Source organism: Hoplias malabaricus, chromosome Y (genome assembly GCF_029633855.1).
Source record: "Hoplias malabaricus isolate fHopMal1 chromosome Y, fHopMal1.hap1, whole genome shotgun sequence".
In the NCBI taxonomy this organism is placed as follows: Eukaryota; Metazoa; Chordata; class Actinopteri; order Characiformes; family Erythrinidae; genus Hoplias; species Hoplias malabaricus.
The window spans coordinates 15,274,711-15,286,814 of NC_089820.1; the positions used below are offsets into that span (position 1 = coordinate 15,274,711).

The 12,104-nt window shown below is 38.8% G+C and overlaps 3 protein-coding genes across 10 annotated transcripts in view; 1 reads left to right on the plus strand and 2 right to left on the minus strand.

Annotated features, from left to right (window-relative positions):
• Nucleotides 1–1,892, plus strand: part of LOC136678183 (ATP-dependent DNA helicase DDX31-like) — a 28,433-nt gene extending 26,541 nt beyond the window's left edge. For all 6 annotated transcript variants that reach the window (XM_066656117.1, XM_066656116.1, XM_066656114.1 and 3 more), the window contains exon 21: nucleotides 672–1,892. In XM_066656117.1, coding sequence (XP_066512214.1) covers nucleotides 672–828 — 157 coding nt within the window. In that variant the 3' untranslated portion in view covers nucleotides 829–1,892. The remainder of the gene's footprint in view (nucleotides 1–671) is intronic.
• Nucleotides 1,893–3,407: 1,515 nt separating this feature from the next.
• Nucleotides 3,408–8,943, minus strand: LOC136678726 (barH-like 1 homeobox protein). The gene is made up of 3 exons (XM_066656840.1): nucleotides 7,840–8,943; nucleotides 6,363–6,585; nucleotides 3,408–4,845 (listed from the first exon to the last, which is right to left on the minus strand). Exons 1-3 carry the CDS (start codon nucleotides 8,276–8,278, stop codon nucleotides 4,575–4,577), a joined length of 933 nt encoding a protein of 310 aa, XP_066512937.1. The 5' UTR covers nucleotides 8,279–8,943; the 3' UTR covers nucleotides 3,408–4,574.
• Nucleotides 8,944–10,188: 1,245 nt separating this feature from the next.
• LOC136678727 (cilia- and flagella-associated protein 77-like) overlaps nucleotides 10,189–12,104 on the minus strand; it is a 21,500-nt gene continuing 19,584 nt past the window's right edge. For all 3 annotated transcript variants that reach the window (XM_066656841.1, XM_066656842.1, XM_066656843.1), the window contains one exon: nucleotides 10,189–11,055. In XM_066656841.1, the coding sequence (XP_066512938.1) occupies nucleotides 10,933–11,055 (123 nt within the window). In that variant the 3' untranslated portion in view covers nucleotides 10,189–10,932. The remainder of the gene's footprint in view (nucleotides 11,056–12,104) is intronic.

A 12,104-nucleotide genomic window follows, 5' to 3' on the forward strand; every position in this document is an offset into this window, starting at 1 on the left:
TCTGAGTTTTATAGTTACAAAAATATAGTTATGTTCAGTAAAAAAGTATGAGTATGGTTTTTATCATTTGATATCCATGTGATCACGGGTTATGTACAGTATATCAATTACACCTGCTTGTACATCCATAGCTTTTCATGTCAGGGTCCCTGCAGAGTGCTCAGGGACCTTCAAGAGATCAATACCTGCAATGTCATACGTCCTCTGAGCCCTCAGGGTACTGTGTGTATGTGTGTACATTCTGTGTGTGTGTGTGTGTGTGTTTGTGTGTTCCGTCCCCTAGCTGCCCCTGAGGGACAGAGCACAGCTCCAGGCTGCAGAGTTATTGATTAGATAAACAGAAGCTGGTTTTTACACCAGCCCCTGCTGCTGTATACACGCCTCTTATTGACAACAGTGGGAATTTCTCACAGTTTTTCAACCACTGAACCATCCTTTCATTTAAATGCCTGTCCCTCTGAACTGCTCCAGAAGAGCTCAGAGACTTGATATCCATGACTTTTTTTAACCATATGCTTTTTTTTTATTCCACATTTATAATTTAAGAGAGTTTCAACAGTAATACTTTTATCATATATCACTAATATAGTATCTCTCTGTAAGTACCTTCCCTGGTGTGTTATTAACTCTTATGATCAAAGATGAATTTACACTTCACATGTCTGTTTCAGACCCCTCAAAAAGCTGACGTCCAGGGAGCGAGTGGCTGGTCTGATCCGCTCTGAATTCAGCAGTGGCATTGATGAAGAATCGAAGTCCAAAAAGAAGAGGAAAAAGAATAAAGGGAACACTGAAAACACAGAAGAGAAGGATGTGATGGAGGCATAGAAAAAGAATGAAAGTCTGCACACAAACTGGAATCTCAGTTTTGGCATCACAGGTGTTTAATCTGTGATTTTCCTGAGCTACAGCACACAGTCCAACAGCTGCTCAATAAACGAGATGTCTCCAAACAACAAGACGTGTCCAGAGAAAGGATAGCCTAGGTTTCTGGACTGTGTTGTTTGTCTTGGTTGTATTTGGTGTGTGTTTTTTCCTTCAGAGCTTTGTTCATTAATAAGTGGAATGATAAATTGTAGATAAGTCTGACAAAAAAGGAACAACTGTTTTTCTCTTGTGCCCTGTAAGATATAAAACATTTTCTAGAAATAAAAAGGATTCTTCTAGAAGCAAATGTCCTGATGGATGACTCGATGGTACAGCTACCTATCTATCTTTGAGAATGAATGAAAGGTGGAAAATAATGTGAGGAAATAGAGTGAATGTGTGCATATAATGTGTTAGAACCTTAAACAACATATGAACTAATAAGTGTTTCTCTGTTTATATACAAGTCTAAAAACGTTTACAGAAACAATGGGTAACAGTTATCTCTAGACCTAAATGTACCGGTGCCTTAAAGAAACACTATTTAGTAGTTTTACCTTACAATAACAGCTACAAAATCATTGTGATGCTCCACTGACTGCTATTAGGGTGAATAGAGCCTCTGTCATTGCTACTCTGGGCTCAGCACTGCAGGAACTGCACTATGTAACTTTTGGAAGGGGGACAACCCTCTCTGCACCTGTAAGGGGAGCCAATTAACAAAAATGCCAAATCTTACCCACTGTTTCTTTAACCAACAACTGGTTACTTCCGTTTTTGAGCTTGGATGAAAAGTATAATAACTAGAAACAAATTACTGTTAAATGTATTTCCTGTTTATTAGGAAGTTAGGGTTGCTATTGGCATAAAAGCAGCTCTATAAATGTATGTAGTAATGTGAGTAAGTTTTATTTTTTCGAGAAATCTTTAACAATCGTTTAGTGTAATAAACAAAAACAACTGCTTTTCTGGTGAATTATAATCATGTATCCACATTCTCTGGAAATAAATACAAGTATTGTAGTTTTATTATAGTATGTATTATAGTTTTGAAGTAAACGTCGGATAAGGTGCTATTTGTGTTGGAGTCGTGTATTAAAACTACATTTCACATCCAATGCAATAAACCGTTTCAAAAACGGATTTGTTTGTAGGAGCAGAAGTGCTGATGTATAGACACTTGACCACATTCCTCCTAATGCTTCTGAAAGGCTGTTTCTGAGGGAGTCTGTGTGGAGAGACAGGGCAGATAGCCATGTGCACAGCGAGCTGAGCACCAGGTGATCAGATGATCTCACTAATTTATTTACTTCCTTCATTATGGACGGCCATTTAACTCTTTTTGTCTGCTCCTTAAGCGTTCTTTGTTGGCTACAGTGTGGGTTTCTGTGAGTCTCAGTGACCAGCTGCTCTTCAGCTTCCATCTGCAGAGCCGGACATTCTCACAAACAGCACTTAGAGAAATGAGACACAACCTGAGAACCGCCCAGTGTGAAGTCTGTTGAGCGCCATTCTGATGGTGATCAATGTGTTGAGGCTCCATTGATATCTGAGAGATGTTATACTTATTAATCTCGAGCTTTGCTTGTAAATGATTAATAAGTGATATGAGCAAGTGCTTTAGGCTTGGGCATGTTTCTCCAAAAAACGAAATATTTATTAACACAAAAGACTACCAACGGTTCTTTTATTGTTGCAGCATTGTTGGTAGCAATGTATTTAAGCAACATGTAAACATTTTAAGATTAGATGAGATTTAAGATTTTGAGCACAATTTGGTAAATGAGATTCTTATTACGTCTCAGCAACGTTGTACAAACGTTTAACGTCATTTAAAATGTTCTCAGAACATATAACAAGCTTTGGGAACCAAATATTCTGATAACCAAAATCTGTTATATGGAAAGTGTGTGTTTTGTGTGTGTGTGTGTTTCTAATCATTTGCTTTTTAATATTTGCTTTTAAATGTGTCATTTTGAAGTTGTTTACACACTGTAAAACTAAACAAATGGATACCTTCGGCACTAACCATTTGATTGTGTTTTGTCGTGTATTTGTTTGTAACTTCGTTTACATGTAATCTCACATTTTGTTTACAATAGATCTGTCCATTTAAAGTTCCTTTAGGACCAAACGTGGTTCTTCTAACATGTCCCTCCAAAAATAAATTACAATAATTGAAAAAATATTATTTGGTTTCCGTTTTAAGAGTGTAGCTGTTACAACAACCTTGTTATTAAAATGGTTCTCGTACTCTAAATCATAATAAAAAAAAAGGTTTTGTTTAATTACCTGATTAAATTACGTATTCTGTAGTTAGATATTTTCACAGAAAAAAATGCTAATAGAAAATATTTGTCCTGAAGTTACTATCCTTTTCGCCATCTTGCATTAAATAAACATTAATTCTCGAATTATTCATTTCAATATAACTTTATTTACAATCTTTATTTTAAAAAATTATTTTGGCGTCATCAACAAAACCATTTATAAACTACAGAAGCACAACACAACTGTGACAAACAGAGTTTTTTTCCGCGTGGGCCTCTTATAAATTATATGCATTCTGTACAAAACAGTTGGAGTCAAGTGGCCCAAATAAAATTGTTAAAAAAAAAAAGCAACAATAATAATAATAATAATAATCGATATATTTGCTGTTTCTATATTATTATTATTACTATTATTATTATTATTATTATTAATAACAACCTATTGTTTACATTATTTGGTTGACAGTTAAACCACTGTTGAAATTATCTTTTGGTTTGTTTGCACCATCACTGTTTTTTTCTTTCTTTATAAGGACTCTTTTCTGGAGGTTTCACACGAACGAGCTTCGTGACATAACTTTATACAAACTTTTCAAGCTAGTTTTGTCCATTAGATGGTTAATAAAAAAGGAATAAATAACAGATACTTAACATTCTTGTTTTCTTGCTAAGTGAAGTGGAAGGTTAAGTAACATGGATGGCGTCGTAGTGTCCAACGCGCGCCTTTATCTTTCCTGAGCAGGTACGAGGGTTAGCGCCGTGTTGTTTATCTCCCACCCGTATTCCGACAAACCCCGCCCAGAGGGTGCACTGCTCGCTGAGATTGGCTGAGTATTCAGCGCTATTACGACTGGTAAGTGCTAATAAATTCAGATTAAAATAATAATAATTAAAATAACAACGCAGGTCAAATTTCTTAATCTGATGAGAAAAAAGGAAACGGTTTGAGTAGAAAATGATTAAACTTTAGTAAAAAGTATTTTCTGTGCATTTTAGTGCAATTTTTGTCTATGTGTTGCGTTTATTATTTTATAGATATATAATATATATATAGTGTATGTTTCACACAGGACACATTTTATAGCAGATTAGATTCAGAAAATAAAACGTAAATTAAGTTATAAAATGTGCCATACAATTTGGTATGGCGCTTGGTAATTTGGTCCATATTGTATCTTTTTTCGTAACATGTCACGGTAATTTTGCATTAAAATGTATAGATGTTTTCTGCCAATATTATCTCTTAGAAAATCAACAAAACGGTTATTTTTACCTGCCTATTGTTATTCAAACGCTGTGTTCTCGAACGCCTTATTTGACGCCTATTTTGATTTATAGCCAATCGCGTCGCATGGTGGGCGGGGCTTGTTTGTTTCCCACCTGAAGGCGGGTGAGAGTAAAACCCAGCGCGTGTTTTGAGCCTCGTGCAGCGCTTCATCTTTGCGGCGTGGGCCGTGCTATGGCTCCGTGAAGGGCGGAGAGCGAGTCGGCGGCGGTGCTGTGCAGTGCAGGCAGCGCGGGCAAAAGAAGCCGCTGAGCGGGCGGCGGAGGGGCGGAGGAGCCGCGGTAAACGTACAGCCCCGCGCCCACGTCCAGAGTCTGCGGGTAAAACAGCGGCGGAGCGAACATCCGCTGAAGAGCAGAGTAACTTCCCGCCTCTGCCAGAAGCTCCAGACCCACTGCCGTCTGCCTCTTCCACTTAGTCCTGAAACAAACACAAATACACAGGCGCTTTTGTATTCAGAGTATGAATATTGCAAATTAAAATGCTGAGGCACCATCATATCTAGCTTTTTTTGGTCATGTCTTTTTTAGGAACCATATGCTATGAGGCATTAAACTTTTAGTCACATATTTTTATGTATGTTGTATAGTACATTTTTATTTATGTTTTAGTGAAATAATAAATCATTTATCCCATAATAATACATTGAATGCTATACAATAAATCCTTGGTTGTTCTTTTATTCTTTATTAATTGGAGAAGTTATATCATGCTTGTTTAAAGAAAAGCCATTTTATTTAATTAGTTTCATAAAATAAATCGTGTTTTTCTAATATAGGAGGGAAGAAAAAAAATATTCTGAGGCTTTAAAAAGGGATAGCATTATGTAGATTAGTTTGGCTGCTTGTATGTTAGAGAATAATGAACAGTGCTTTGAGGTCTTGCATAATTGTAACATGGTAACCCGTGTTTTTTCTTGCTGGTAGAAACATTTTCAGTGAGTTTTTGTTTGTGTTAACTCGTGTTAATCTGCCGCCGTACACTCATCCGTCAAACTGTCACTCAGCGGAGAGCCATTTTCATGTAAATAATTAATCATCATAGCAATTGTGTAATTACAGCTCGGTGGCTTAATTATTAATACACCATGCAGTCGTTTATTATTCATGTCTCAGTGTATTTGTGTGTGTGCTGAGTTTATACGGCGAGACTTTCTACACAAAACACAAACTTTAAATGAAAATACAGTGGTCCTCGACGTCCACACAATGTAAACAAGACAGTTCACAGCTCACGCTTTCTCTCGACAAGACAATAACTTGACTAGGATGACGCGTGTGAATAAACGAATAAACTCCTAAACCTTCCCACTTATGTTTATGAACAAAATTATCGTTCAGACATTTTTGTAGAAGTAAGTCCTACAGTGCTTATGGTTATTTCATTAAATATACATTCAGCGCGCAGCAGTCTTTGAGGCTAGGCCAGCAAGCAGCCAATCACAGTTTAGTTTTTATTATAAACAAATGGGAAAATGACAAGACATTTCCAGAATCATATTTTTATGATAATTTATTATGAGCATCAAATGTCCCCAGTATGATGCAACACCTGAAAATATTTGTGTTTATTCTGCTTCCGGTTGACGTAGAAGAATAGCAGCTTCATTGTGTTTTAATCCTGAGACATGTCTATGTGTCTAATGACTTATACGGAATAAATTATACCTACTGAATTTAATAATCGGAGTCAGTCAATAACCAGTCAAACGGGTTGGAATTAATGGATTACATTTCTTATAAGTTTGTTATTCCTCTTAGCAGTGAAAGATTAAAGAACTATTAAAGAACCTAAAGAACCTTAAAGAACTAAAGTGACCCATTGGTCACTTGGACCTGTGTCCCGTGTAAGTGTGTTGTGTGGGTGTGTGTTTAATCACTTGCAGTTCTGGTGCCAGGTTTTGACCTTTGTGTGTGTGTGTGTTTAAATGAGTATACCTGCGGTTCTGGTACCAGGTTTTGACCTGGGTGTCGGTCAAATTAAGGGATGCTGCGAGCTCCATGCGGTCTTGAACGCTCAGATATTTCTGGCGGGCAAAGCTGCGCTCGAGCTCAGCGAGCTGATGGTCTGTGAAGGCCGTTCGTGCTTTGCGGGGCTTCTTCAGCCTGGACGAGGGGCTTCCATCACTGCTGGAGATCTCTCTCTCAGCCTCGTCCTTCACTGAAACGGCACACAGAAAACACTGACTTCAAGGGACCACATAAGAGACCCCCAAAAAATAAATACGTATTTTGTTGAACTGAATTATTAAGAATATATCAAGACTAAGTTCATAGGACAAATGATGTACACACAGACACGCGTATGTACGTGTTATTTAGCCAATAAACAAATAACTGTTGATAATTTTTTTCACATGTCAAAATGTGGCCCGTGATAAAGTTATATATTTTTCCTTCCAACATTCAGTGTCCACGAATAAATAGAAATTGTGCTTAAAATATTGCAGGGGAAATGCCACGTTAATGTTTACTCCGTGTGGATTAGCAAGGTTTAAATTTTAAATTTAAAATAAAAATATTCCGTTCAATCATATCATCATCTGATACGGGTTCTATCTTTGTTTTTTCTGCAGCAGAACACACTCCAGAACACCGAGGAGCCGAGGCCTGCGAGGAGACTGGCTTCAGGGTTGGGTCCAAAATGTCACTCGCGACTTAAATAACAAGCTTGCGACCTGAGCCTTTTTTGTTTATTATCACTTTAATTGAACTTCTAATGATCTGAAACCCGTTAACAGTTAATTAATTGAAACAAATAAATGAACATTTCTAAATGTCAATATAAACAATGATAAAATGTAGCTCTTTGTTATCGCAGTTTATAAACTCATAAGAACAACTCCCTAATAACCGAACAATAACCAGGACCTGCATTACCCCACAACACCGGCTGTTCCGCTTTAAGGTGGGGATTACAACTCTTTTAGTTTAAATGTTTTTTTTTTATCTGTTTCAAAAAAGTCACAAAGAGTCTGGAGTATTTTATCCACGCAGCACACGACACGAAATATATTCTGAATGCTGACTATATGAATAGAGTTTACGCAAAACACTAGTGGAATAAACAGCCTCGCACTTCATTTAAGGAGAAAGAATTAATTTGGTAATATTCCAAAACATGAGCAGTTTAAATGATTAACATAAAATAATTAACACACCTTCTCTCAGCTAGATTCAGCTCAAATGAGAAATGTACCTTTTTCTTAGTTATTTTAATAATAATTATTATTTATTATTAGTAGTATTGTAGTAGTAGCAGAAATGTTAGACGCAATGTGTTGTTGCTGATGATACAGTGTGGCATCATTGTTTTATACTAAAGATGTGTTTTGTTGATTAAATTGTACATAAAGCCACGGTGAAGGTGAATATTGGGGCTCGGGTCTCGCACACTGTGTGTGATGTGCCTTACCCCTGTACTCGCAGTCTGAGGAAGAGTTGCTGTGCACTTTGTCAGCGTAGTCCTCCTCTGTGTGTGGTGCTGTGTGTGAGTGTGTGTGGGACAGAGGGTGTGTGTGCGCGCTGCTGTACGGGGCGCACGCGGCCAGGGGTTTACAGTCGGCCAGAATGTCTCTAATTAAAAAAGAGGAGGTGACGGTGCGCGGCTGAGGGCCCGGGGATTGGAGCTGCTCCTCCGGCTCCAGCGGCTCCTCGTGCTCCTCCTGGGGTTCCTCCGCCTCCTGCTCCGGGGACGCGGGGTCTGAACGCTCGCTGTCCGCCTCCGAGTGCGCGCTGCTGGGCCTGCGGGAGAGCAGCGACTCGATCCCGAAGCTGCAGCCGCTCGACGGCGCGTCCATTCCGAACGCAGCGAAGCGGGAGAACGCCGCGCGCTCAAGCAAACATTTGTGCATGAGGAGGAATGAGAGTCCAATGTCCAGCAGCAAGGAAAATAGTCTATGGGGATTAGACTTTCAGGACGACGGCTTTATCCTCATTTCTTCGTATGGTGGTAAAAGGAGTTGCAAAATCTTACACAGTGCCAGAAAGTAGCAAAACTTCGTATTTGACTGGAGAGAGCAAATGGAAAAATATATGGTTGCCAAGAAATCTTATTCTTCTAGAAATAAATCGAGTGCAAAATTATGCAACAACAAAGAACAACTGACAAATGTCTTATTTCAGAAATGACTGCCAAACAACCACCTTGAAATTTCAAATAAAACTGTGGCAAAACCTTTGGAACAAAGCACATATGTGTGGACAGACAACAAAAAATTGCAACCTTGCACTTTTCAAAATCAAAAGAATTCAAAAACAATAAGTCCAAAGGCAAAAAAAGGATTCCGCCAGAAATAGAAGCAGTGGGCCAGCTCCTCCTACTCAGTCCTGATCCTGATACTTGAGTCTTTCTCAGTGACTCCTGTGAGTAAAATCAGCTTCGGTTTTCCAGCTTCAGCCTCTTCTCCGTCCGCTTTCAGCACCGCGGACAGCGCGCAGTGCACTCAGCACTGAACCCCCAGCAGTCAGCACTCAGCACTGAACCCCGAGCAGTCAGCACTGAAAGCAGCTAAACGGCAGAAGTTCAGCCGTGTCTGCGCGAGAGCCTCTGATAACACACACACTTCATCGAGAAACAACAACAAACAAAAACAAACAGCCAATGCCAGCGAAGTAGCCCCGCGCGTTTTTAAAGGTGTCCGACATGAGCTCGTCCCGAGCCCCACCTCCTCATTGGCTGAGTGGTGCTTTTAAAGGGTTAGACTCAAGTACCACGTGCTGTGGGAGGGGGAGTTCGTCACCCTCTCCCCCTCCTTTACGCCCTTGTGACTGAATGACACACATACAGATGTAATTTACATTATCATTTGAATAGAGGCACCAGTAGCTGTGAACACCATTGATTAATATGGGCTCTTTTCTTCTCATTCATATTTTCAATTATAATTATGATCTTTTTAGTGGATAAAGCATATAAAAATGTTATACAGTCATATGCACAACTTTGACACCTCAGGTCCAGTTATGTTTTGTAGATTTTCTAAACGGAAATAATTGTACATTTCTTATAAAAAGAACAAAATGTTAACCAAACATTCTAAAATGCACATTATTTATTGAGTTTAACATATTAACAATTGGCATCAAGCTTTCACATGTGCATAATTGTGTTCCTAGTAAGAAAATATGTTATTGGGTCATTTAGAAAATCAACAAATTGTATCATTTGACAAGGGAGCCCAAACCTCTGGTGAAGAAGGTAGTTATGGAAGACCATGGACTAGGACCTTTAATTCCCATTCATGATGCTTTTGTTTCCTCTTTTCAGGGTTCTACAGCAATAAAAATGATATATGAAGATTCTGTCAATTTAAATTCGACCTACTAAAACAATGAACTAAAATAAATTGAAGCAGTGGAGTTATTTAATTACTTTATTTGATCATGTTCACAAAACGTGTGACTTTGAGAAATAGAAATTGATTACATACTGAACAAACTACTGAACATTAACTCCAGATAAAGCTGAACTGAATTTAAAGGCCCATATCACATTACTGTCTGTTATTTATTTTTTCCCCCTTAAGTTAGTTCCTGACTTTAGTTTGGCTTCGCTTTTGCATGACTAGTTTCATCAAATTCAAGTCTTTGTTCATGTGTCTTTAAAACTGACAAATGAAAATTAACAAACAACAGTCCAGGCTGAAATACTGATTATAAAGTCTGTGCAGATGGGTGGGGCTAAACCACTGTAAATTGAGGAGCTGATATATATATATATATATTGTTTTTGAAAAAACTAAAACAATCACAGTGTTTGCTTGTAATGTAGAACAAATATTTTTATTTAAATGTGAGAAAAATTACAGTACAGGCCCTTAATTAGGTAGAAGGACTAAACATCTGAACTATGCTTGCTTTACATCCCACTCGGTTAGAACAGCCACTTTGTGTGAAAATATTACATTTTTAAAAATATTATAAACATATCAGTAATGCACTGATACATCAATCAAATACAAGACTGAAACCACTGAAGGGTGAAGGGAATAATATTGATATAGGGTTTTTATTATGTAGCAAGTCGTGCATTGTTTTTTTTTTAAGTTGTTGTGTTGGAAGCAGGAAATATAGAAAATGGAAAGATCTGAGCAGCTTTGACCAAGGCCAAGCTGTGAGATCTTTATGGCAGCTCTTGAGGGGTGTTCTCAGGATGCATCAATTAGCTTTGGGCACCTATGGACCTTGCACTGGTTCATCAGTTCCCCTTCCTTAGACCTCTTTTGATAGGCACTAACCATCGCATAAGACTACCCCAAAAGACTTGCCATTTTTGAGACATACACTTCAAGTTTTCACTTGCTGCCTAATGTATCCCACCCCTTTAACAGGTGCCATTGTAATGAGTGGTTTTAATCTTGTGGCTGATCAATGTATATAAACCACTGACAAGTAGATCATCTTCGAAATGAGCTAATATCACTAAGCCTGCTAGACAAAGTCGGAGTGATCAGAAGGACAGACTGGGAGATTATAGAGATAAAGGATGGGGTTATGTGTCTATCTGTCAATCCATGGTGTAAGTGCCCTGCCCCAGGAGCCCTCTCCTGGCTGCAGAGTCTGAGTAATGTGTAGCCATGGCCCTCTTCCGGGCATCAGCATCTCGAAAAGTGTCCAGAGCTGGCCCAATCTGTGGGAGAAAAGCAGCATTGAGATCGCAAACAGTGCAGCAGAATGACATGTTGGTCTAAGGACTGTTATTCTGTCCTACAACAAGGCTTGAACTAAGTTACACTGTCAAGGGATTCTCCACTGAAAATCCATGTTAAGCCTTTGTTTGGGTATGGGGCCTTATGAACCAGTGATAGACCACACTCTGCTTTGTGGATGTCCACTCTGATGCCATTGTTGATGTTGCTATTGTTTCAAATCAGCAGAAAATCAGGAGCTGGACTTGATTGAAGCAAACTGTAGGGTAGGGGATGGCAGGTGGGAAACTATAACTGGCTGTTAGGCCACAGCTGTGAGGATTTGAAAGCACCCAGCCTCAGACCCCCTGCTGCAACAGAAGCAGGGATTGTAAGGATTGTTTGGCTGCAACAGAAGTTTGAGAATGATAAAGACTTATTTGTTCTTGCTTAAATTTCTTTATATCACTCATATATTACGTATTGAAAATCAGTTCTGCTTTGTTAGGGGCATATTGCTACAACGAATGCTCTACATTTTAAGCCTCAAAACGGTCCAATTAGAGTAACTTACAATCAATGTTTAGAATACATTTCTTATGAAGATTCATTTTTTCAAGTGTTATTTTTGTGTAGATTGGATTATTGATTTTTAGCATGGAGCTCAGTTACAGTTGACTTTGTGAATGTGTCACATGGCACCTATCAATAATGACTGATGAAAGCCTATTTGATCTACATACAGTTATTGTAGAATGGCTGAGCAGACTTGAATCAGTGGTTAGATCTGGCAGTAATATGAGTGCTTTATAATCTCTGAACACATTACATTTTATATGAGAGGTAATGTCTAATGTGTGTTCTCCCTGTGTCCACGTGGGTTTCCTCCGGGTGCTCCAGTTTCCTCCCACAGTCCAAAAACACACGTTGGTAGGTTGATTGGCGACTCAAAAGTGACTGTATGTGTGAGTGTGTGTGTGTTGCCCTGTGAAGGACTGGCGCCCCCTCCAGGGTGTATTCCTGCCTTGCGCCCAAAGATTCCAAGTAGGCT